Here is a 27,638-nt window from a genome sequence, read left to right on the forward strand (position 1 = left end):
ACTATTGGTTTGATTAAGGTAATTTTACATGGGATATTTATATACTAGCAGTACTTGATTTGGCATTTTAAAAATCATCATTATTAGACAGAAGAATTAATGATGTATTTAGAAACATTTGTAGTTGGAATAAGAATCAGGAGATGATTTGCTGCTCATTATACCGTTGAGATCCAGCTAATAAAAAACTTATGTCAAATGAAGTCGCCAAATTCTAGATTGTTTTGTTCTTCCTGCTTGAGTTGAAGGTGATACTACTTCCTCTTCACTACTGTATGTTGCCTCTTTCACTGTCAGTTCTGTACCTTTAAGAGGTTTAAATCCCGTTGCTCTCTGTTAGAGGCTTGCCTTCACAGTTATAGCCAAACCAAAGTGGAGGTTCAGTAGGGCTGTATTCCTGGTACTGAACTATAGATGCCATTTTCTTAGCTGCCTCCCTGTAATAACAGTGATTAGTATTAGCTAGTTGCAGAAGTAATCACTAGTACAGAATTTGCAAACTAGATCAAATTTGGACTTAAAGAACTTACCATCAGGAGTTGAATTCACTTTTTACAGCTTTCTTGCCTTGCTGAGGGGCAAGGTGTGGGTTGTGCTAATAATCAGGATCCCAAAGCTGAAGTAGCTCAGTAGCTGTCCAGTTCAGCCAGTTCAGAGATTAACAGGCACAGTGAATGAGTAAGGAAATTGCATGGCCATTGAATGGAATTACTTAGGGCACTCTATGTGCTCTTGAGTGAGCCCTCTGCCTAATTCCAGTGTCTCAGGTGAGGGAATACCCTTCTCAGCCAACCTATGAAGGCCAACCATGTACCTGGAGCAGGAGCTCTTACCCCGTGTTGGATACATGGATGAATTTCAGGGAGGTCCATGAACTCTTGGAAAATTCATGCAGTTTTGTATCTAATATACCTTTTCTTGAGGAGAGGTTTTGTGACTTTCCTCAAATTCTCAAAGGTATCTATAACCAACTGTCTCTATTAGGAGGAAGAAGGGAAGGAAGCAAAGAGGGCATGTAAAATAGTTCTGGACCCCCTTCCAACATGAGGGTATGTGTGTTGTTGAGGGGGTTCCCCCATACCACCAAGCAATTCTCGGATACCAACCTGAGTGTCCTATAATTCAACTCAATTCTAACTGTCTACCCAGATATAGACTCAGATTCCACAGGTTAAGGGCTCAGTCCCACAAGACCACCTTTCACTTAAGACACCAATTGCAGCCCTAACCAGTTTTGCTCAGCGGTTAGAGCAGCAGCCTGTGGACCAATGAGTCGTGGGTTCGATTCCGGTCCAGGGCATGTACTTAGGTTGCAGTTCGTCCCTGGCCCTGGTCAGGGTTGTGCGGAAGGCAACCAGTCACTGTGTCCCTCTCACATCAATGTATCTTTCTCTCTCCCTCCTTCCCACTCTATCTGAAGATAAATCGAAAAATACCTTCAGGTGAGGATTTAAACCAATTGCCAAGTCCAGATTTTCCCCCGGGCTTCCGACCTGATGGCTATATAGATAAGAGGTTCCAATGACCCCCTCCTTGGACTCTATGCTGCTCACAGAACTCAGAGAAACTTTACTTACAGGATCATCAGTTTATTATAGAGTATATAACTCAGGAACAGCCAGATGTAAGAGATACATAGGACAGGGTATGGGGAAAGGGCACAGAGCTTCCATTCCCTTTTAAGTCAGGCCCTTCTCTCCAAATCTCCACACATTCACCAACCCAGAAGCTCTCTAACTCTGTCCTTTTGGGTTTTTATGGAGACTTCATGTCATCGGCATGAATCAGTGGCCTTTGGTGATTGATTCAACATCCAGCCCTTATTTCCTCCTTGGAAATCAGGGTGTGGGGCTGAAAGTTGCACCCCTCTGGTCAGCGGGGTGCAACCAGCCCCAATCTTTAGGTACTTTCCAAAAGTCACCTTATTAACATAAACCCAGTTGTGGTGGAAACAGGATTGTTAAGAATAACAAGACATCCATTTCACCTTTATGGCTCTGAAATTATTTCAGGAACTGAGGACAAGAGACCAAATATGATAAGAGATATTCCCTTTGCTCTTATCACTCAGGAAATCCCAAGGGTTTGGGGAGCTGTGAGCCAGGAACCTTGGAGGAAGACCAAATATATATGAGAATTATAGTTTGGTCATTTGAATGACCAAATATATATATTTTTGTTTTTGTTTTTTAAATTTCAGACCATCCTTTGTGGTCTCATGCTGGAAGTTCTCTTGCAAAGAGTTAAGCCGGTTTGCTCATTGATTAGAAGTTTGCTGGTCAGAAAGTGTGGTCTGAACAGACCTCTTTGATTATAAAGCTGGTGTGATATTTCCAGATCCCCTTGAGTATGGGGGAATTTGTATGTAGACTTGTTTCTTCTGAGTGCTGTAATTAGATTTTAAGGGCTACATCGTACGATGTTTTCAGGTTCAAATGGAATCGAATGTGTGGGGTTCATTGTTTTGTGATCCAGTGTCTTTGAACCTCTTTCCAACCAAGAAAAATGTCTGTCTTAACTAAATGTTGTATCACCCAGGCAAACAAAGCGCCTGCAGTTGAGGGACCCATACTGATTCTCGTAAGAGTCAATGAATATAGAATGGAAATAGGTATGGGATTTAGATAACATCATTAGCTTGCGTCTTGAAGTGTCCACATACTTTGCGCAGCTTTTCCAATTCCACCCAAGGATATATGTGGAGAAGGAAGCAGCTATACAGACCCTAAAAGTGACCCCAAACAGCTGATGTGGCCAGGATTTTCCTCTTATCTAATCAAGGTTCTGTGGCCCAGGTATCTTGAAGCTCCTTGACTGACAAACAGCACCGTCTCCTAGATGTTGCGTAGTGGTGCAAGAGAACCGAGAGACCACCAGAGCCAAATTAAAGCCAAATAGAGAGCAAAGCCGGCCAGCGACTGATCCCGAGTTCTCGGAGACCCCTGTGGCCTCCAAATGTTGTGGCGCGACAGAGTCAAAGAAAAACCGCTAGAGAATTGAAGTCCAAATAAGAGCCATTTGTTAGCTGACTGGCATCTGATTCTGAACACCCCTGTGACAGAGTCTTCGAAATCAGCCCCGATATTTTATACCTTACAGAAAATAGAATCTTCTTGATATAATGCCCAGGGCCACAGCAATGCTGTATAGAATTAGTTTGCCTTATGGATAATAGGAACACCCAGGCACACTCAGGAACACCCAGGTATTTCAGATATTTCAAGGTACATTGGGTCACACTTAGCCCCAAGCTGCACAAACACAATGCAAGCCTAATTCCTTGAGATTTTGGGGAAGGTCGAGTCTCTGACTCAAGGCCTCCAGGCTCTGTGGACTCTGTCAGACACATAGTCGGCTCCTAACAATTTCTTGGTTCAGGGGGTCTTCCAATTTACTAAGGTTATTTTGACTAAACAGGTTCAGCTAGAGGGCACACAGTGACTTTCCCAATCATCAATTATAGAGCAGCACAATAATTTACCAATCATCATTTATGGGGTTATCAACATGCCTGCACAGTTGGAAGACAAGACAGATGCTCCTGGAGTCTTATGAGTCCAAACCCTGGGATTCTCCAAGCCACTCTGCTGCGGGGACTGCCCTTCTCCATTGCTAATTAAAGATATAATCTGAAGATTCTTCTAGGCCTCTTTCCTGCTGGAGTTAGCAGGAGTGGAGCTGTAAGGAAGACTAAGGTGTTTGGCTTCTTTAGACAATGGGCAGAATAGCCAGCTCCCCTGTAGGCATTAGGGCCAAGTCTTTGCTTCTTGCTGATAGGGACAGGGGGCTTGGAGGTGGAAAACAAAAGAGGTCTTTTGGTTGTCTTGGATAGGGAAAGGAATTTTCCATAGATCTAGCTGTTTAACTAGAGTTTTGCATTGGGTTTTGGGGGCCAAACCCAGCTAGTAGTAAGATCTTACATTGCCTTTTTGTTTTCTTTGCATATTTTTTATCAAGTGACCTTGTATGAAGAGTAATCAAAGGCAGGATTTGGATATTAATAGATATCTTAGATCTTCTTAACTAAATACCATATTTAACATACTTTAAAATCCCAAAACATGATTAGATTCAGAGAGGCCCTTACTAGAAAGACTCCATTCATTCTATCATAAGATAGTAAGAAGCTAGAAAAATTCCAGAACAAGTGGAATAGGGAAACTGAGACAGAGTTTGCAGCCATCTACTTAATCCTATCTTCCCCTAAATCAGGGATACTTTAGAGTAAATGGTTTGTACTTTTTCCCAGCTGGAGGGTAAATAGATTAAGTCACCCTACTCAGGAAGACAGCAGAAATCCAATTAATGTCATTTGCCAACCACAGCCAAGGACAGATGAAGTTAAGAGAATAATCCTCATTTTGTTCATCAGCATAAAGCTGATGAATATTCTATTGAAATCCTCCCCTAAGAACTCCCTTAAATACGCAGCCTTTAAAACCCCTGAAAACAAAGGTCCCAGTACAATCTCCTTCCCAGGAGCATACCTGTGCCTCCCTCCTTCCCTTATTTCCCCACAGGCGTGCATCTCCTGAACTCTAAGGGACCCCACAAGGCTTGCAACCAGGACAGCAAAGGGGAGTGGCAGTTCATCCCAGACAAAACCTCTGAACCTGTCCCCACAGCCCCTTTTCTCTGACTCCATAATGAGCCAAAGCAGCCCAGCCTGGGCTCATTTTCCCAGCCCTTTCTGTCCGATGGCCTGGGGACTGGTGCCAGGCAAAGTGCTCGACCATTGTCTCCTTGCTCAGCCTTGTCTCCCACCCTGAACGGCCTGCCTCGAGCCTATAGATTAACTCCCATCTTATCTATTCATATTCCAGAGGCTCCATGCATAACCCCCGCAGGGCCAAACCCTAAGGGACAAATTCCAGCTGCAACAGGCAGATATAAAAGACACAAGCCCCTACATTGAGCGCGGCTTCTAGGACTCGACCCCCGGAGTCTGTGAACCCGCCCGGAGTGCACCCAATAAAGCCTGATCCCTGTTTATTCGGCTGATTGGCTCTCCAGTCTCTTCTCTGTTTTATTCGGCGGCGCCCCCGATTCCTTACATCTGGTGCCGAAACCCGGGAGGAGGGTTTTGTGACCCGGCCCGGACTTTTTGGTCGGGACGAGAGTCCCCCTCCTCTCCCTGCGCCGCCACCCGTCTTCTGGATTCGGAATCTCCCTCGACCCAGCACCGACTTCGGAGCCAGGCTCCCAAACCGTAAGTCGTTTCACTCTTTCTCTGGGGTTTTCGGAGCCAGGCTCCAAACCCATTGGAGCCAGGCTCCAAAACCGTTTCGCTTTTTTCTGGGGTTTTGATCTGTCGTCCGTCCGGGGCTCAGGTCTCCCGTCCAAACCTTGGCCAAGTCGGGACGCCCCCGCCTCTCCGCCGAGTTTCAGGAACTCCCGGTCTGAAGCTGCTTCTAGGGACGCCTGAGGCTCCTTCACGACCACCCTGTCCATCCAGGACAGACATCCGTCCAGGGACGGGCATTCAAAAGGGACGCTTTTTGTATGTCCGCTCTCCCGACACTCAAAGCCCCTCTAATCTGTCGCCATGGGCAATTCTGAATCCAGACTCGACCGACCGTAAGACCCCCTCAGGTGTCTCCTCGAAAATTTTTCCAAATTGGGATATTCTCAGAGTCTATACAGGCACCAGAAAAGATTCTGAAGTCCCTTATATTCAGACTTTGTTGGATACACTCCGCCGCCCCCCCCCCAGATAATCCCCTCAGTTCCCCTGTCGCTGCCCACACCCGGTCCCACACACCCACGGGGCCACTGTCCTTGCCTCCCACTGCATCTCCCAGTCTGCCCCTGATATCAGAAAGAAGCTCAAGAAGGTTGAGGAGGGCCCTGAAACTCCCATCCAAGACCTGGTAAAAATGGCCTTTAAGGTTTTTCATGCCCAGGAGGAGACGGCTGAAGCAGCCCGCCAGGCGAGGCTCCAGCAGAAGGTAAGCCTCCAAACCCAGGCTCTGGTAGCTGCCCTACGGCCGGCAGGGGACCCGAAAAGACACCAGGCCCCAAAAGGGGGACCTCGCTCGCCTCCAGGCGCCTGTTTCAAATGCGGCAAGGAAGGCCACTGGGCCAAAGCCTGCCCACAGCCCAGGCCGCCTACCGAGCCCTGCCCCCAATGCAAACAAATGGGACACTGGAAGTCGGACTGCCCGACCCTGGCTCAATCCTCAGCACCTCAATGCCGGGGAAATGAGGCCCAGGATTTCCCAGCATTGGAGCTACTAGGGCTCATGGACGACTGAGACGGCCCTGGTTCTGCGACTCCGGTCACCCTCGCCAAGCCCAGGGTCACGCTCCAGGTAGCGGGTAAGTCTATTTCCTTCTTAATAGACACGGGGGCTACCTACTCTGTCCTCCCCTCCCATTCGGGCCTCACTTTTCCTTCCCAGGTCTCGGTTATGGGAATTGATGGGCTCCCTACAACCCCCAAACGAACGGCCCTACTTAACTGCATCTTTGAAGGCCACTCGTTCTCCCATTCCTTTTTAGTAATGCCTGCCTGCCCAGTTCCACTCCTGGGGAGAGATATCTTATCTAAACTCCATACTACCATCTCTTTCCTCCCCCAGCAGCCGCATTTAATAGCTTTACTCTCTGGCCCTACCCAGGCTACTGCCTCAGCTTCCGCGGTCCAGCTCTTACCGGCAGTCCACCCTGGGGTCTGGGACACAAACACCCCCTCGGTTGCCTCACATCACGCCCCCATCCTCATCAAATTAAAAAACCCATCATCTTACCCCAATTGCCCCCAATTTCCCATCTCTCAGGCTCACCGACTAGGACTCCACCCCATTATATCTAAACTCAGAAGCCAGGGCCTCCTCATTCCTACCAACTCCCCCTGTAACTCCCCCATTCTGCCTGTTAAGAAACCCTCGGGGCAGTACCGCCTTGTCCAAGACCTTCGCATAATTAATTCAGCGGTCATACCCATCTCCCCTGTAGTCCCAAACCCCTACACCCTCCTCTCTCATATTCCCTCCCATACTACTCATTTCTCGGTTCTTGACCTAAAGGATGCTTTCTTTACCATCCCGCTACATCCTGATTCCTATTTTCTCTTTGCTTTCACCTGAGAAGATCCGGTCTCCAATATTTCCCAACAGTTAACATGGACTGTCCTCCCTCAAGGATTCCGAGACAGTCCGCACCTCTTTGGTCAGGCTCTTGCTCAGGACTTAAGCGAATGTGATCTGTCCCATCCACTCGACCACTCTACCAGGCAGCCAGAGACACCCCCAAGGGACCCCTGACCTCCCCTAAGGAGGTCCGCCGGGCTTTCCAGACCCTCCTTGAGGCTTTGTGCTCTGCCTCAGCTCTTGCTCTCCCCAATCCCCAATGACCTTTTCTCCTCTATACAGACGAAAAACATCACTTAGCCATAGGGGTCCTGGTTCAGCCACTTGGCCCCATCCTGGTCCCTGTTGCTTACCTCTCAAAGCCGCTGGACCCCACTGTTCGTGGATGGCAGCCTTGCCTCTGGGCCCTTGCAGCAGCGGCAGAACTCACCACAGAGGCTCTGAAGATCAACCTGCAACAGCCTCTCCAGGTTGGATCGAGGCCCTCCCAACAGCCTCAGAGACTGCAGAAACCGTAGCCACTCACCTACTGAAAGACATCAGCCCTCGCTTTGGGCTGCCAAACTCCATACAATCAGACAATGGGCCAGCTTTCATCTCCAAGGTCACTGAAGCGGTCTCGGTCTCTCTTGGCATCAAATGGAAACTACATGCAGCCTATCACCCCCAGTCCTCGGGTAAGGTTGAGCGGGCCAACGGCCTCATCAAGGAACATCTAACCAAACTCAGCCTGGAACTCCGACAGTCCTGGCCTGACCTGCTACCCCTGGCCCTCACCCATCTTCGAGCCGCGCCTCGGGGACCCTCTCACCTCAGTCCTTTTGAACTTCTATACGGAAGACCCTTCCTCCTTCCTACTCCGTTTATAGACTCCCCACCCCCTCTGGCCTCATACCTGCCCTACCTCTCCCTCCTTTGCTCCCTCCTCCGAGAACATGCTAACCGTATCCTTCCTAAACCTGGATCTGACCTGGGATCGGAGCTCTCCCAACCCATTTCACCCGGAGACCGGGTACTAATCAAGACCCTCTCTCCCCGACCCCTACACCCTAAATGGGAGGGACCGTACACCGTGGTTCTGACTACTCCCTCTGCAGTTAAGGTGTTGGGGATCTCCGCCTGGATCTCCATCTCTCTAGGATAAAGAAAGCCCCGATTCCAGAAGAGCAACCAGTCCCGGAGCCTCGCTTCACCTGCCCTCCATTAGGGCCGACCAAAATCAAAATATACAAGACGCCCTAATTGGATCATCCAATAAGTCATTATGATTCTGCTATACATCTTTCTGACCCTGGCCTCGCCCCTGGTTGCCCACTCATTCTTGCCACCTTCTCTCCTTCGCTTCTGGAATCCTCCCAACTGTTCCGTACCCTGAATTTGACCCAACGCCTCCTCTATAAGGCCAACTCCACATTTGCGCCTGACTGTTGGGTCTGCCTATCCCTGTCCTCCTCAGCCTACTCTGCCATATGTGTGGGTCCACCACCTATATGTGTCTCCCCACTAACTGGACCGGCACTTGCACCTTGGTATATCTCACCCCCAACATCAATATAGTCCCCCAGGACGCCTCCCTGCCTGTTCCCGATGTCACCCTGATTAAGAGCACAACGCATTCGGGAAAGGCGAGATCAATCTTGGAGCACCTGGCTCAATTCCAACTGGGCACACTGGGTTTTGCCGCTTATGGGTCCCCTAACTCTCCTTTTTCTAGCCCTAGCCTTCGGACCCTGTCTCCTGCGACTACTCTCCTCCCTACTACAAAACCGACTGAAGGCCTTCACCAGCCAGACGGTGCACGAGATCATGATGCTAAGCCATTATCAACCTCTCACCAGATCCTCAGGCCCGGATCATGCCGACATGGGCCCCCTCCCCTTACGCCGCCCCTGTCCAGCTCGAAGCAGCCAGAAAGACATCTGCGCCCCTTTGTCATTATCACAGAGTCGGGAATGTCCGATGGCCTGGGGACTGGTGCCAGGCAAAGTGCTCGACCATTGTCTCCTTGCTCAGCCTTGTCTCCCACCCTGAACGGCCTGCCTCGAGCCTATAGATTAACTCCCATCTTATCTATTCATATTCCAGAGGCTCCATGCATAACCCCCGCAGGGCCAAACCCTAAGGGACAAATTCCAGCTGCAACAGGCAGATATAAAAGACACAAGCCCCTACATTGAGCGCGGCTTCTAGGACTCGACCCCCGGAGTCTGTGAACCCGCCCGGAGTGCACCCAATAAAGCCTGATCCCTGTTTATTCGGCTGATTGGCTCTCCAGTCTCTTCTCTGTTTTGTTCGGCGGCGCCCCCCCCCCCCCGATTCCTTACACTTTCTTGTTTCACTGTACCCAGCTTTAGTAAATGTCCTCTAAAATTCACCTGGATTTATTTTGTGAAACTTCTCCTGCATGAAGTCAAGAATCCACACACTACTGGCTGGCCCTAGACAGACCCACCAAGGGCCAAATCCTCTTTCTGGTAACAATTCTAGTTAAAATCCTATTCATTGGAAGTTCAGAATATTACTTTCCAAAGAGTGATTGGCAAAATACAATCAAAAGATTAGAAGCTTAACTCCTTTGTGTAATATATTATTCATGCATTACCATATGCCCAAATGTGGTTGTTTAATATGACAGGGCGACAGAGACTCTTAGGACCTAATATCTGTATCAGTCCTCTCCAGACCTATCAGAAAGGATTGAGTCACACCTCTTCAAAAATTTTCCAAGACCTGCCCTTTTTTGTCTGACCTAGCTACAGTTGGCTGGCTGACCCCCTCCCTCCCTTCCTGTACTCCTGGGCCCAGAGGAAGTACCTATTTTACAAGTTTTTGTTTTGTTTTTATTTCATTTTAATGCGCACAGCCTTGAATCAAACCATTTTCTTTTTTTTTTTTTTATCCTCACCCGAGGACATTTTTCCATTTTTTGTTCAGATAGAGCGGGAGGGAGAGAGAGGAAGAGAGAGAGAAACATCGACATGAAGGGACACATCGAGTGGCTGCCATCCGCACGACCAACCAGGGCCGGGGACAAACTGCAACCGAGGTACGTGCCCTTAGCGGGAACCGAACCCGGGTCTCTCTGGACCGCAGGCCGACGCTCCAACCGCTGAGCCAAACCGGCCAGGGCGAATCAAACCATTTTCTACCTCAAGCCTCAAGTGACCAGTTTTCCTGGTTCAGCTCATGCCAGGATTGCTTAACTAAGAAATTTCTCTGAGCCCTGGCTGGTGTGGCTCAGTTGGTTGGTGCGTAGTCCCATGCACTGAAGGGTCACAGGTTCAATTCCGGTCAGGGCACATACCCAGGTTGCAGTTTCCATCCCTGATTGGGGCACATGTGGGAGGCGACCAGTTAATGTCTCTCACATCACTGTTTCTCTTTCCCTCTCTCCCTTTCTCTCCTTCTCTCTCCCTTCCTCTCTCTAGAACAGTGGTTCTCAACCTTCCTAATGCCACGACCCTTTAATACAATTCCTCATGTTGTGGTTACCCCCAACCATAAAATTAATTTTGTTGCTACTTCATAACTGTAATTTTGCTACCGTTATGAATCGCCACGGGAAATATGTGTTTTCTGATGGTCTTAGGTGACCCCAGTGAAAGAGTTGTTCGACCTTCAAAGGGGTCGCAACCCACAGGTTGAGAACCGCTGCTCTAGAATCAATGAAAAACATAACCTCAGGTAAGGATAAAAACAAACAAACAAAAGTTCTCTGAGAAACTTACATGCTTAGAACACATTATGCACTTTATACTTTGATAACATTATTCATTTTTCTAGCCTGCAGAAAAGAATCTGACCTTCAAGATTGGTCAATAATTCTCATTTTGAGCACCCACAGGTTACTTCATTAGGTCAGTTAAAATACTTGCACAAGTTTACTCTCAGTTAATAGGAAAACACTGAACAATGGAACAGATATCTGCTTTCAAGTTTTAAAACTCACAGGGTAGACACTCTAGACCCTATACCTTTAAAAATTATTTACCAACTGTTATTTCATTGGAAACATTTTGCAAATTGAGAGCACAGGCATTTGGCCTATAATAGTCAAATCAGAATACTTTACTCTACAGCCTAGATATTATAGGAAATCCCTAGTTAAATGAATAGCAACTATCAAGCAAATAGTTTTGGGAGTGATGGGGCTTAGGATAACTGTTAGTAATTCATATTTAACTGGGAGCTAGTTTAATCTGATTATTTTAACCCCCAGGGGTGATTAACTGAATGGCAATTTTTTGAGAGATGAGTAGAGGAAGAGCTAGTGATCATTTGGACATCAGCAAGGTCAAGGAAGGGGGAAATGCTTTAAAAGTAGAAGGGCTACATGGACAGGGATATAAAATCACAAAGACCATTTTAGAAGAGAGCTTCCCCTGGTTCAGCTCAAAATGTTGGCTGCAATTAGGCAAAAAAAAAAAAAGAAAGAAACTTCCTAAGACTGAAAGACACTATGTATTACAAATGCTATAGTCACATATTCTGTTTTCTCATAAAGTAGTTCTCAGAGCTTCTCATATTCAAGTGAATACTTACTTGGAAATAAGTCTGCAGTATTTCATCTTAAGGATCCGGAGTTGTTTGCAGCCTATCTGAAGATCCTCAAATATTTGGTCAGTAAGCAGGATACAACCGGAAATATCCAAAATGTGCAGGTAATGGCATTTTGCCGATAATATCTCTATCGCTGAGTCAGTAATCTGAACACACAGCCAAAGTAAGTACTGATTATTCTGATGAACTTCATCCCAGGGAAGAATAGTGCACAAGTCAGTTTTGGCTGCTGTAACAAATTACCACAGTCTGGGTAATTTTAACAGTAGACATTTATTTCTCCCAGTTCTGGAGGCTGAGAAGTCTAAGATCAAGGTGCCCACAGATTCAGTGTCTTGGGAGGGCCCTTTTGATTTACACATAGCTACCTTTCTTTTTTTTTTTTTTTCATCCTCACCTGAGGACATTTTTCCATTTTTGTTCAGATAGAGTGGGAGGGAGAAAGAGTGAGAGAGAGAGAGAGAGAGAAAGAAACATCGAGAGAGAGAGAGAGAGAGAGAGAGAAACATCGAGTGGCTGCCTCCAGTACAACCCCAACCAGGGCTGGGGATGAATCACAACTGAGGTACGTGCCCTTGACTGGAATCAAACCCACGACTCATTGGTCTGCAGGCCAACACTCTAACCGCTGAGCCAAATCGGCCAGGGTGATAGCTACCTTCTTGCTATATCCTAACATGGCAGAGAGAGAGCTCCTGTTTCTTCCTGTTTTTATAAAAACACTAATTCCATCATGGGGGCTTCACCTTGTTTAATTACTTTCCCAAAGCCTAACTTCCTCATACTATCATCTTGGGGATGGGGGTTTCAACATATGAATTTTGAGAGGACACAAACATTTAATCCCTAACAAACAGGACAATTGCAGGTTCTCTTTAATCGGCTTGTCACATGCTAGGTCTATAATTCAAGTTAGTGATTTAACAATTTAACCGTTTCCAGAGCAATATATGTTTCAAGTGGTACCAACAGAATTTGCGATTTTGCTATTCTTTTTAGAGATCTGTTATTTGGATGGGAAAATTCACCAAAATTTCCTTAGTAATACTTGTCACATCAATATAAGAATCCCCAGAAAAGAGACTTTCAATCTCCTGCCTAGAGGGAAAGATATGGCAGCCAAATTCTGGATGCTGTGTTGAAAAGAGCTTGAGTGGCCCAGCCAGTGTGGCTCAGTGGTTGAGCGTCAACCCATGCACCAAGAGGTTGCTGGTTCAATTCCCAGTCAGGGCACATGCCCAAGTTGTGGGTCTGATCCCCAGTGGGGGTCATGCAGGAGGCAGCCAATCGATGTTCTCTCTCATCGATGTTTCTATCTCTCTCTTCCTCTCCCTTCCTCTCTCTCTAAAAATTAATAAGGAAAAGAAAAGAGCTTGAGTGTCTCTGTATTCAGCTTTTAGTCACTTAATTCCCATTGGCACTTTGTACCCAAGCTCTCTATTATACATGGTGTCTCCCAGACCAGCAACCCTTGGTTTTACTATGCAGACCAGATAGTTGAGTGATTTTGCCTGCAGAGATCATTTAGCAATATCTGGAGACATTTTTTATTGTCATGACTGAGGACGTGGGGGCTGGGTGATACTGATAAATAGTGGGTAGAGGGCAAGGTTGCTGTTAAAGTACATAGAACCACTACCCACTGCACAAAAATTATCTCATCCAAATTGTCAATAATGCCAAGCTTAAGAAATCTGACTCTAGGAAATAAATCTCCAGTCTTCCAGTGAGGGTAGAATGTTCAGCTGACCAGAGTTGTGGAGTAGGGGAAGAGATTTAAAGATCTGTTTACTTCTCCAGAACTTTAACCCATCTCCCTTATGTTAGCTACCCTCTTAACCCAGCTCCAGAGGTACACTGTGCTGTCAAGCTTGAAGACTATGGTGTAAGTTCATTTTTCCCTCAGATTTCTCTACTGTTGATTTAGGATTCAAAGCCATCTCTGATCTGCTAAATTAGTCCATCTATTTTCAGGCTTCTAAATTTTGTTGCTCTTGTCTCTTCTGTTTTCCCTATCAACATGGTCCCTCACCCTTCTTCTGCAGCTGTGGTAGCACTTCAGGAAGGAACAAAACTATGTGTATATCTAATCTGCCATCTTAATCCAGAATCACAAATCTTTATTTCTCGACATAGAGGTATGTACATAATATATTAAGAGAAAAAAAGTAGGTTATAATCTATTTTGGAAAATATAATTCTATTCTTTTTTAAAAAAAAGACACAACAACCCTGGCCAGTTTGACTCAGCAGTTAGAGCGTCAGCCTGTGGACCAGAGAAACCCGGGTTCAGTTCCCGTTGTGGGCCCGTACCTCAGTTGCAGTTGGGGTCATGTGGTTGGCAACCAGTGGATGTGTCTCTCGCACATCGATGTTTCTCTCTCTTCCCCACTCTCTCCCTTCTGCTCTATCTGAATATCAATTCAAAAATATCCTCGGGTGAGGATAAATAAATAAAAAAGACAAAACATAAACTTTCTATAACTTTTCCTAATTTCTTTGTACATAGAAAAAAATTCTAGCCCTGGCCGGTTTGGCTCAGCGGTTAGAGCGTCCGCCTGCGGTCCTGAGAGACCTGGGTTCGGTTCCCGCTAAGGGCATGTACCTCGGTTGCAGTTTGTCCCCGGCCCTGGTTGGGTCGTGTGGGTGGCAACCACTCGACGTGTCCCTTTCACGTCAATGTTTCTCTCTCTCTCTCTCCCTCCCACACTCTATCTGAACAAAAATTAGAAAAAATGTCCTCGGGTGAGGAAAAAATTCTACAAGAATAAGTATAAAATACAATGGTTATGTCTGGATGGTGATATGACAATGACTTTTTATTCCTTTATGCTTTTATATGTAGTCCAAATATTTTATGATGAGTACATATTTCTTTTATAAACAGATGTCAAGACAAATTGTCAAACACTTGAAGTCATATTGGAACACCAACAGGCCTACCTGAGGAATTCTATATGGAATTATGCCTTTGTTTGACATACTGTTTACTATTAGGGTCCAAACTCAATGAAGTTACATGTTATAACTTCTCCAGAAGAGATGCAAATTATTTTTGTCTGGTAGATACTATAACTCCACAGTTATGGATTTATTACCTTGTAGGTTATTACCCAATTTCGAACCTAACTCAATAATCATATTTCAACATTCTTTCTTCAGTTCCCATAAGTGCTCAGTAAGACCAAATGCTCTAGGAACTGGTTTTACCATTTTGTCGGTTCTCTCATTAATGAATTAAATAAATTTTTGACATATTTTTGTATTTGTGTGAGAATTGTTTTTAACTTTTTGAAAATTCTATTTTAACACAAATAAAATCATAAAACTATTTCTAATTTGAAGAAAGAAAAAAAAGTATAATGAATACCTCAGATAGCAAAAAAAAAAAAAAAAATTCTATGGTGAGTTCAACCCCTGACTGCTTTGCTGCCTGAGTTCTTTGACTGCTTCAGTTTGATATTTCTGAGCTCTCACTTCTGCACATACCTTTGGACAACCAGCAATGCTGAGAGATGTGAGGTTAAGGCAATATATGGCCAGTGATACAATAATTACATCTGATAGCTGGAGGCAGTAAGAGACATCCAAGTGTTCCAAGATCTTTGAGCCTTTGCAGAGTGCCTGCAAGAAATTCCAAGTCAAAAAGGGTTTTTCCTTGTCCAGATTTGGCTCTGTGGTTAGAGCGTTGGCCCGTGGACTGAAGAGTTTCAGGTTTAATACCCGGCTCCAGTCAGGGTTGTGCAGGAGGCAACCAGTCAATGTACCTCTCTCACATCAATGTTTCTCTCTCTCTGTGTCCCCCTCCCTCCCTCCCTCCTTCCCTCCCACTCCATCTGAAAATCAATGGAAAAATATCCTCAATGAGGATTTAAAAAGATAAATAAATAAATATTTTTAAAAAGAGGTTTTTTCTTTTCTTTTCCTTAGTCTTTTTTTTGCAAAGAAAAATATGTAATGAGAGTGATTAAGCAAATATAAGGATATTTTTGTCATAAGTTTCTGAGACAATACATTAGTAATCATCATGCCACTTTTACACACATTAATGAAACCACAGCATTTTCAGATAGCCAAATATGTCATTCACTAGCCACTCTTTCCTTGATATTACAGTAAATAATTCTTTCCATGTGCCACAAAGTAGCAGCAAAAGTAGAATGGATAAAACTCCAACATTTGCTGCATCTATCTCTGTAACACATCTCTCACATCATATATACAAATTAAAGCTTCAAGACTGTGGTTAATTTTAAATCTAGTCAAGATGGCAGTCCACCCACATTTCTAGGCTTAAAATATAACATCTTTCATAACTACCTCTTCACACCATACAAAATTCATATATGCTTGCAATCACACTATATTTTCCCAACCACCTTCTACTCATATCAGCCTCCAAAGTTTGCTTGGTTTTTATGTACTAATGTTATAGACCAGAATTAGATTTCTTTCTTAAAAAACCGAGAAATCTGTCACTGACTATAGATTAAATAAAACAAAATTTTCTACTGCCTCCTATAAAGACTAAATTTGCCTTTTATTTTATTTTTTTTATTTTTTATTAATTTTTGTTACAGATGTTTCTCCTTTTCCCCCCACTGATTTCCCCCCTCCCCCTCCCTCCCTGCCCTTTCCCCAGTTTGTTGTCCATGTCCACTGTTCATGCATACATGCATATAAGTTCTGTGGTTTATCTCTCCCCCACCACCCCCCTCTTTAGGGGATTGTCAGTCTGTACCCCACTTCCACGTTTCTGGGATACCCCATTCCTCAGACTGTTATGTTCATTATATTCCACAAATAAGTGAGATCATATGAAACTTGTCTTTCTCTGTTTGGCTTGTTTCACTTAGGATGATACTTTAATTTTCCTTAGTCTTTATTCAAATGTTGTATACATACAGAGCCATCTTACCCATAGCAGTTTACTTAGTATGCGTTTCAGTCCCTGAAATATAGATGTATTAAATCTTGTTGCAAAAAAAATAGGATAAAAGAAAAGCTATTACATCTAAAAATTCTTTACAACAAAAGATATTCACATAGCAGCTTAATAGCCTAGTACAGTGGTTCTCAACCTTCCTAATGCCATGACCCTTTAATACAGTTCCTCATGTTGCGGTGACCCCCAACCATAAAATTATTTTCACTGCTACTTCATAATGGTAATTTTGCTACTGTTATGTCTTAGGCAGCCCCTGTGAAAGGGTCAATCAACCCCCAAAGGGGTAGCGACCCATAGGTTGAAAACCACTGGCCTAGTAATATTTACCTGCATGGTCATCAAGTGAGTAGATGAAAAGAAATCTGGAGGTGAGAATTAGACAGCAAACACTCTGGAGCTGATAGTATAATATAATGGAAAGAACACAGTCTTTGTGTTATCAGGGAAATTGGGGTATCCCTTTCCCCCACTGAGTGCTGGGGATAGAGTCCTTAGGATATCTCAAGAAAGAATTTTCTGAGACTCGCACAGGAGAATGAGTGATTTTTATTTGCCTAGAATTACATCCCTGGGTTTCCAAAGTCCCATTTTCCTTAGTCCAGTTTTAGAAGAAGTGTAAATTGGGGATTCAGTAGAACTAAAAGCAAAGCCAGTGTCCGGAGTTTCTGCTCCATGTTGTAGCCAGGTCCAGTTCAGCATTAGGCTAGTTGCAGTCCATTAGTCCATTGTGGGTGGGGTTCACGTGGCCATGGGCAAATGTTGGGGAGCCAAGAGATCGTGCCCCCTGCAACAAGAGTCAAGAGCACAAGAGAACACTCTCCTTTGTTTAGGGGATTAAATATCCCAAATTTCACACCCTTGCAGTGGCCACGCCCATTCTAGCCAATTACCTGTTTCTAGGTTTGACTGACAGCAAGCACTTTTGCTAGTCCCCTCAACTTTAAGGGGCATTGGTCTATCTGCCTTTTGCTGGACCCCTGAGGAGTGTAAAGTTGTAACTTCCTGATGAATCTACGCAAATGACATGCCTATAATATTTGGCCTTCCCTTTGTTTCTTTCCTGTTATTAATAACTAGGTTAATTACAACGGTATCATTTGGAATCAGGCAGACCTGAAATGGAGTTGTGATTCCATTTCCACCACCTATTGGTATAGATCTTTCTGAATCTCATTTTCCTCTTCCTTAAATTAGGGAATATAGCCTGGCCAGTGTGGCTCAGTGGATTGAGCGTCCTCCCTGGACTGAGAGGTCCCGGTTCGATTCTTGATTCTCTGTGGAGGCACTTTGCCCGGGTTGCGGGCTCAATCACTGGTACCGGGCGTTGCGGGAGGCAGCCCATTGATGTTTCTATCTCATCAATGTTTCTATCTCTCTCCCTAAAAAAAATTAATAAAAAACATTTAAATTAGGGAATATATAGTTGTCCCCCCAGTCTAATAGGGTATTGGTTCCAGGACTCCTGTGTATACCAAAATCCAGGGATGTTGAAATCCCTTAGTTGGCCCTTCCTCGTATCTGCAAGATCAGCATCTGGCAACTGTAATAGCTACCCTCTAGAATTGTTCTGAAATGCCAAAATATGCACCTGCAATTTCTAGGGCTAATAAAGGCCTGGAAATCATTCATTGGAATTTCTTCCCGTTATCTCAGTGGCTCTTAATTTGTATTCTCCCTTTTCAGCAAAAAAAAAAAAAAAAAAAAAGAAGAAGAAGAAGAAAACAATTGAACTGAATGATAATTAGAATCTACAAGTAAATAACAGTCAAAAGTTTTTAACTCAGCAGTTATTCAAGAATAAAATGATCCACAAAATAAACCTAACAGTAATTGTAAAACCATCCGAATAGGTCAAGATGAGTAGAAATTGAAAACCAAGTTTCTAATTCAAGATACTGTACTTATGACCCCGCCTCGGCCCTGCAGGGGCTGTATGGACAAGTTGGGAGCGATGGCTCAGAGCCTCAGCCTCGCCGAGGCCCCCCGCCCATGAAACGGCTGGCTGGCCGGTTGGCTGTGCCTGAGCCTGGCGTCGGTGTGGCTGGCACCGAGGATGCAGACACTGCCGAGCCGATCACCCGCTCTCTGTAAGAGAACATTAGGAGTGGCCGGGCGGCCGGGTGGCTCCTGCAGGCAGCAGGAAGGAGAACTACTAGTGGTATGGGTGCAACAGAGAGAAGCAATGCCAGTCACTGCAGGCTGTTTGTTCAGTTACCTGGATCAAGGAATACAGATCTTCTTGAACAACAGCATCGAGAAGTCGGGCTGGCTCTTCATCCAGCTGTATCACTCCTTCGTGTCCTCTGTTTTCAGTCTGTTTATGTCTAGAACATCTATCAATGGGTTGCTCGGAAGAGGCTCAATGTTTGTGTTTTCCCCACATCAGTTTCAGAGACTGCTTAGAATTAACCCATACTGGAAAACCCACAGACTTCTCGACTTAGGTGCTGGAGACAGAGAAGTCACAAAAATCATAAGCCCACATTGTGAAGAAATGTACGCCACTGAGCTGTCTGAAACGATGATATGGCAACTTCAGAGGAAGAAATACAGAGTGCTCGGTATAAATGAATGGCAGAATACAGGGTTCCAGTATAACGTCATCAGCTGCTTGAATTTGCTGGACCTCTGTGATCAGCCTCTGACTTTGTTAAAAGATATCAGAAGTGTCCTGGAGCCAACTAGAGGCAGGGTCATCCTTGCCCTGGGCTTGCCCTTCCAGCCTATGTGGAAAACCTAGGTGGCAAGTGGAAGAAACCATCAGAAATTTTGGAAATCAAGGGGCAGAACTGGGAAGAACAAGTGAACAGTCTGCCTGAAGTTTTTAGGAAAGCGGGTTTGTTATTGAAGCTTTCACCAGACTGCCCTACCTGTGTGAGGAGCACATGCATAACAACTACTCCGTCCTGGACCACGCTGTCTTTGTTCTCAAACCCGTGTAACCCGAGGGCCGCAGTCTTCAGAGCCTGCCCCAGAGTACCCCTTCGGAGGAGCCTGGGGACTGTTGTGCTAAATATCATGTAGGAAATTAAAAAGCCAGAATACTAATTATTTCTTTGTAGTGTGTGAAAGGAATATTAAAAAAAAAAAACAAGAACCCAACTCTTTGAAGATTTTTATAAGCTCTTCTCTTACGCAATAATGCAGATTTTACTCCAATTATGAAAGATATTTTTTATACTTAATTGCAATGGGGACTCCTTCCCAGTCCAAGCAATAGTCATCACTTCACATGGAAACAGTGAATACGGATTGTTTTTAGTAAAATGAAGATTGGCAATAAAGGTGTCTATTCCTTTGCAAATACTGTTTATAAGGTATAACCACTGGTACTCTCATGTTTAGACATTCTTTCTGTCATTCAAGAAAATGTTTTTAATCATGCTAATAAACTTTTTGGAGATGAAAAAAAATTACTGTACTTATAAGAAAGTTTCCTCCCCCAAATTGTAAGAATTACAACTATCAACATGTGCTCATACTCTAGAGGTTTTTGCCTCATTGTGAAGCAGCTCAGATGCCTAGACTACTAAATTAGAGACCTCAATAAATATTTACCATTAATTTAAGTTATAGTATTAGGTTTTAGTAACCCCAATGAGTTATTTGTAAGGCATTCCTTATTTATATATAAAAATAGATGTCCTGGGACTACATGTCATTTCCTCTCAGAACTAAGAGAAGGACCTCGGCTGTTGGACTTGTCCATGGCCGTCAGGATGACTCCAGAGGTAACGGCACCAGTGGGCGTTTCTCCCATGACATATGCCATTGTTTTAGCACTAGGGAAGATTGGGAAGAACAAGTCAGACAACCATTTTCTTCAGCAAGTTAATAGAAGGAAATTTTCCAGGAGAGGCAGTTAAGCATAGCAGACAAAACTAGAATGGTGGTGTCAGATAGAGTGGGATTAGAAGCCTTACTCTGCTGTTGTGTGGGTTTACTGAAACTCTTTGAGCCACAGTGTCTCCTTTTGGTAAAATAACAACAGCCATATTAAAGGATAGCTATGCAGATTTTATGAAACAATACATATATACCTGATATGGTTCCTAGCACAAAGTAGATTCTCATCTAGTTAGCTATAAAATTTTATTACAGTGTTACTTGAGAGCCAACATAGCATATTGTTAGTGCTTGACACATAGTAAGCACTCAGTAAATGTTAACTATTATTGGGATTTGCATATGACACCAAATAATAAAAGTGCATATTTGAATTGTACTTTGAAGAAAACTAAACCTTTTTAACCCTAAATCATTGTCTTTTCCTCTTTTTCGACTCGTTCTGCACTTATAGTACTTGACTGATTCCTGTGTTGTAGCTAACTTGTATGGAGATTTGTCTTTAGCAACTAAGTGATGTCAAAAACTGGAAGGAGCATCTTGTCAGGAAATAGTGAGTTCCCTGTTATTGGAGACAATCAAGTATAAATCTGCACCACTGTGGTGCAGAGGGGAGTCTAGCTTTGAAGGACTGGAATTACTGGTCTCGAATCTCAGCTTGGAGACTCAAGTTTTTCAAAGAGAATGCAAAATAAGTCTCTCAGAGGTACTGTCTAGAACTCTGTTAGTTTTTTTTAATACCCTTTTCACAAGCATCATATTTAGAACACAGTAGGTTCTCAATAAATACTACTTGGTTGATCAGTCCTTTGTAAGTTTCTTCACAGATATAAAGAATTCTGTTGAAAAATACAGGAATTCTTATGTTTCAATGAGTAGGATTACATTGTTTTCTACTTAGGGAATAGATAGCATTCAATGAATCAGAGAAAATTTAAAGCAAAAAGGAATGTTTAAACTAGAAGGATAATTGATTAAGAGATGAAACGAGCTTCAAGGGAAGTTCAAGACTCTTAGTATCTGAAAATCCTCTTTGGTGTATCTCTCAATGTCTTGAGCTGCTTGAATCAGTTATGCTTTAAGCCTTTTTTTAAGGTTCTAATATTCTTTGAAGTTGAACTTTCTCAGAGGTTTAAATTAAACAATAACATGAAAATGATTTAAAAGTCTATGATACATTCGTGGTAGCATTCTCATCCATGGAAAATCTGAGGCACAAAAATTGGTATAAGGCTTTATGCTTGGCGTAAATCACTGCAGATCCGAGAAGTAAGTCAGGACTTTTCCTCTCATATTCATATTTTCCTTTAGAGACATAAGTCACATTAAGTATTTAAATCTACAGGCATGTTTCAACATAATCACTCTTGAAATTCCATTTCTCCCCTACAGATTAGATTAATATATATTTTTCTGGCTCCAGTAGTGCAGAATCATACATGGATCAGTACTATTGATACTCTTTTCTTTTTTTAATATTTTTTTCTTTATTGGTTTTTTTTTTTTTTTTTTAGAGAGAGAGAAGAAGGGAAAAGGAGAGAGAGATAGAAACATCAATGAGAGAGAACATCGATTGGCCACCTCCTACATGCCCCCCACTGGGGACTGGGCTCACAACCTGGGCATGTGCCCTGACCAGGAATCCAACCAGCGACCTCTTGGTGCATGGGTCGACACTCAACCACTGAGCCACACTGGCCGGGCGATACTTTTTTCTTATAAAATGGTAGGCTAAGCTTCATCCAAGTCAAAATCCTTTATGATGAAGAGGGAAAGAAAATGCAAAAATTATCACATATATCAATTTTGTCTGGGTTAACATTCTCTAAGAAAACTCCCAAATTTCTTAGTGAGTTCATTGTTTCTTCTCTATCTTCTGAGCTGAGTCTGTGTGGGGCTTAATGACTGCATTCCTAAATTGGGTATGTAGAGGAGATTGATTTTCACTCACATTTATTGACTGTCACAGTAATGTGCTTCTGCCAAAATCCTGATTTAAACCATCTTGATAGGTGGCAGCTCCCAGCCTTACAAAAGCTCACCTCATGTTGCATACTCATGACCCCATCTCTTAACTATTTGTCTCATTAGGTTCTAATTAATCCTACTACAGTACAAAGTTTTGTGGTTTTTTGGTGTGGTTTTTTTTTTTCCTATTGATAATTCTGGAAAAATCTTGTATTGTCAAGAAACATTTTATATAATGAAGACCATTTTTGGCTGCCTCAAAGGCTGAAATACAACCTCCACAATTTTAAGTAATAAACTAAATTCAAACCTATAGTTTCTTGGGCCTCATATATCCCAAAAGGTGTAGAGCTACACCTCATCAAAGATAATCTTGTTCCCTCTACACATCAGAGCAGTAGGGAGTAGTGGTGGCCTGAGTACAGAGTCGGGAAATCCGGGCCTTGCCACCAAAACCAAACTATGCAGAGCTTGAGGACTCCCCTCCTGGTGAGATGCATTCTCACCCTCCTTGCCAGGGAAATCAGGCTGAGAAAAGCTTAGCCGAGGCCCAAACTTAGAGGGCCATGCTGCTTTTAAATATGGAGAGGACTCTCAAAGGGGGAAATTGCAAGGCCAAGGCCCCAAACAAGTATTTCTAAAGATACTTACATGATGAAATTTGTTACCAAATGATACAGTGATTTGGGAAATGAATGTTAGCTTTAAAAGCCAGCTCAAATGTGGCTTACTCCATGAAGTTTTCCCCAATTCCTCTGGAAGAAATGCTTCTTCCAAATTCCTATAGCTGTTTTTGTTTGTTTGTTTGTTTGTTTGTTTTTTGGTCTTCCTCACTTTCTACTTGTACTGTAGCTAATTAAGTAATTGTCTTATCTTCCACATTAACTATAGCTTCTTGAGAGCAGAATCCATATCTAATTTAACTTTGTGGCCCCAACATCTGGCATGCAGAAGAGGCTCAATATGGAAAAGTGTCCAAAGGAATGAGAAATGCCTCTTAGCAAAGGAGTAAGGAGAATGAGCTTCCACAGATAGCTCTTGCACTGTATTTAATAACTGCCAGAGGCAGTGTGTGAGGATGGTTAAGAGCACTAAGTCTGGAGCCCATAAGCCTGAGTTCAAATATTGCCACTTACAAGTTCTATATCTCTGGATAAATTACCCAGTCTCTTGATTCTGCAGTGATCTCATCTGCAACATGGGAATAACATGGTACCTTAACATAGTACCTACTTCATAGAGTTGTTTGGAGGATTAAGTGAGTTAATATGAATAAAGCAATTGAACAGTACCTGGCACATAGTAAGCAGTCAATAAGTAGTAGCTAGTACTATTATTTGTATTCACTGCTTTATTCTGGTTGTGATTACCAAATTTCTAAAACCATGCATACCATACTAAAAATATTGTGAGCATATACTTTCTTTTTTGTTTTTGGTACATGAACCGAACCTGGGACTCTCTGGTCCACAGGCTGACGCTCCAACCACTGAGCCAAACCAGCCAGGGCATGAGCATATACTTTCAATAAATGTATATTAATGTACTTGTAAATTATATAGGCATACAACTATTTAAATATGTATTGATCTTATAAGCCATATGTTGATGTAAGAAATGCCCAAACCTGTAGAGAATTTTTATAAGAGTTAAGTTGAGCCAAACTGACCACATGCTGGGAAGCAAGATCTTTTTTATTATTTATTTATTTATTTTTGGGGGGTACGTGTCCCTAGTGGGAACCAGACCTGGAACTCTCTGGTCCGCAGACCGACGTTCCAGCCACTGAGCCAAACCGGCCAGGGCGGAAGCAAGATCTAAATGCTCCAAGAAATGACAGTTTTGGACTTCTTTTACACATTTAGAATTAGGGAGGGAGTGTAAGGAAGATTACATGAAGTGGAAGAAAGCAAGGTATAGGATAGGTAACAAGATTATGTGCTCCTGTGAAGATGGTTATGCCTTTGAGGAGTCTGGAAAAGAAGACTACTTCTAGCATTTCAAAACTATGTTAACCTAGGTGCACAAGAAAAATGGATAGGGCTTGCTTAAAAACCTTTTACTAAAGAAGTTATAGGCCTAGGGTATGACTACCCACCATGACCTAGTTAGGAATTTATGGTCAGATAACCCTGTGGAGTTACTTTTGGTCAGATTTATTACAGAGCCTATTTTTCAACCATACATATAAAAAAAATGTACGAGATAAAAATAAATCTATGTATAAGTTCTAATATTTTCTTGTCACACAAAACAGATTTTCTTACTCATTTGCCAAAGTAAATGGTTTCTCCAGAGATACCTACTCAACGGTACACCTTTGGTTGTCAGTAAACTTTGATGACTTACTGGCTGCACAGGCCCTAGGTATTTGATAAAATATGTTTTTATTAATATTTTAAAGAGAGAAAGGGAGAGAGAGAGAGAAATATCAATGTGATCCTGCACACCCCTTACTGGGGATCGAGCCCACAAACCAGGCATGTGCCTTAACTGAGAATCACACCGGCTGGGCAAATAGATTACTTTTAAAATATAAAATGTCTCCCTGGCCGGTTTGGCTCAGCAGTTGAAGCATCGGCCTATGAACCAGAGAGTCCCCGGTTAGGTTTCTGCTGGGGGCATGTACCAAAAATAAATAAAAATAAATAAATAAATAAATAAATAATAAAATGTGACGATTGCATTAAAAGGCATCAAATGTGGGAAAATTAAAAGAACAGAAAAGGTAAGCAGTGAAAGAGAATGTGTATTAAAAAGAAGATCTGGAAAAGAATGCAACAAAATATATTTGAATTCTATCTTGTAATTAGGATTTGTTGGGGGGAAAAAATCCAGAACCATTTCAGGCTTTAGACTTTATTTCCAAGAGAAAAATGAGCCAGGGTTGGACTACCCAAAGTTCAATCAAATATTTTTTTTGTGGCCTGTGGCATAATCCACTTTTTCCATTTTTTTAAGATTAGTAAAAAGCAGGTGTCCAGTGGCCCAATTACCTGGCAATCCTCCAAGGCTCTGTGTGGGACAAGAAGGGCATGGAAATTACCTAAGCTATGTTAACCTGAAAGAGTTGATGGATTTCTATTTGTACCTCACTTCTTCTCTTTCTCATTCTTTCCCAAGAAAACGGCAACTCAGAACTTTTACTCTAAGGACATAGTCACACCATCGTTTCGTGACCCCTTCCATTTAAGAATCTCTATGAAATAATGAGTTCATGAACCATTGGTGCTGCTTTGATCTTTCATTTGTGGGCATGTGGTATAAGGGATGATATCAAGGGAGGCTACTGATCTAGTACAGAAGCAAAAGGCCTGGAATCAAAAGTTGTGTTCTATGACCTTGAGCAAGTTACTTAACCTCTAGTTTTCTCATCTAAAGAAGAGAATGAGCTCGGCCAGTGTGATTCAGTGGTTGAGCATCGACCCATGCACCAAGAGGTTGCTGATTTGATTCCTGGTTTGTGGGCCAAATCCCCAGTCGGGGGGCATGCAGGAGGTGGCCAATTGATGTTCTCTCTCATTGTTGTTTCTATCTCTCCCTCTCCCTTCCTCTCTCTCTAAAGATCAATAAAGGGGGGGGGGGGGAGCTATTTAAAGAAGAGAATGAAAAAAACTGTCTACCCATCTCACAGGCTTACTGGAGGTTGAAAGGAAAATGTATACTCCAAAAGCACTTGGCAGACATAACACCCTACATGAATGCTGGCTTTTGTCAACAGTGGAATCAGAGAAATCCTGGAACAATTTCATTTATAGTTTAAAACCTGAGAATACCACTTCATCACCTCCAATGTGCTAAAGACTTTGGGATGAGAAAATATCATGCACAAAATATAACTGGAATCTGATAAGAGAAGGTTATTAGAAGTCATAACATGGAGAAATCATAGCTCCTGCGAGATATGCCACAGTAACTCAGTCATGTCAGGTGAGGCACAATGAGCAAAGCCCAGCCATGTTGAATAAAAGATCAAAAACAGATTGGCCTTATAGGTAAAAGAACCATAAAGTCATAATCTTGTAGGAGAGGAGGATTCTAATGTGTGTTTTGTTTTGTTTTTCCTGCCTTTTTATTTTTGCCTTCAGACAATCTGACAGGTTTTATTGAACTCTTGGAAAGTTTCATCTTACATAGGATAAACTAATGTTCCAGGGCAGCTTAAAGGTTCGAAGAGGCCTCCAAAGGAGTATCTTCCTTTTACTGCATTCTCTTTGGAGTCCTTCTCTATGGATGCTCAGCATGAAAATAACAGATGTGCACATTCTTTTAGCAAGTCCATCACTGCTTCAGTTGTCTGAGAATGGTTCTCCCCAGCGGGAGTGGGCGAGGAGCCAGGACTGGTGTTGGATATTCTTAGCATCAGCTATTTATCAGCCAAGAAAACATAATACCCATGACTACAGTATTCCTCAGAACCTTACAGACTGTGGGAAAATGACAAGCTGTCAAATCCCATATCCTTTGAAGTTTAGCAAGTTTCTAATCCTATTGAATCGTCTTTACAATTGGAAACACACTAGTATGAGAAGCAACAGAGAATAGCGATCTTATTTCTTTTGCTTATAGCCTTTGAAGAGAAAATAATGCCTAGGTATCTTGGTAAGAGTTTGTTTGTGGCTCTCAGTTCATTCCAGATACCTTAGGTTCTCTTAAGGGTATGTTGTTCTATTATAAATTCTGAGAGACCATTATTGACATGGACAGCACAGATTTCTGTATCAAAGCTCTTACTTGTTTCAGGTTTTGTGGGAGTTGCTTATTCCATAAAGTACCAGATACCCACTTCTTAATCTACCAGAGGATTTCCTTAGTTTCCTCTACCAAGACTCTGTAAAATTATTCTGAACCTGGGACTTTCTGGGATCTTCATCACAGACAGTTATTCAATTAATTCCTAATATAACTTGGAGTATTGGATAAGGTAAAGAATTATGGCCAAGAGATAAGGTATCCAGATGACTGGATGTCCCATCTCCCATTACAGGATATTTCAGAACTTCCACTACCCCAGAGGCCAAGGATTAAGGCTATTTTGGAAAGGGATCCTACGTTTGTTGCTTTAACTATCCCTGGAGAAGAGGTGGAGTTATTGAAATCTCATACTTTGACAATTCATGAATGATTTAATCTTGGAAACCAAATAGAAATTAATGTTGGATTCTTAAAAAATTGTTGCTATGTGGCATCAGCACATCTAATTCATCCTTGGCATTATAAGTCAG

At 43.0% G+C, this 27,638-nt stretch overlaps 1 protein-coding gene and 1 pseudogene across 1 annotated transcript in view; one reads left to right on the top strand and one right to left on the bottom strand.

Annotated features, from left to right (window-relative positions):
- Positions 1-316: 316 nt before the first annotated feature.
- FBXL13 (F-box and leucine rich repeat protein 13) overlaps positions 317-27,638 on the bottom strand; it is a 308,215-nt gene continuing 280,893 nt past the window's right edge. Inside the window, exons 18-20 of the mRNA XM_036246460.1 lie at positions 15,141-15,275; positions 11,634-11,797; positions 317-437 (exon numbers count right to left, since the gene is read on the bottom strand). Of these exons, the coding sequence (XP_036102353.1) occupies positions 317-437; positions 11,634-11,797; positions 15,141-15,275 (420 nt within the window). The remainder of the gene's footprint in view (positions 438-11,633; positions 11,798-15,140; positions 15,276-27,638) is intronic.
- On the top strand, positions 18,593-19,541 carry LOC118620289 (annotated as a pseudogene).

This window comes from Molossus molossus, unplaced genomic scaffold (genome assembly GCF_014108415.1).
Source record: "Molossus molossus isolate mMolMol1 unplaced genomic scaffold, mMolMol1.p scaffold_m16_p_7, whole genome shotgun sequence".
NCBI lineage: Eukaryota > Metazoa > Chordata > Mammalia > Chiroptera > Molossidae > Molossus > Molossus molossus.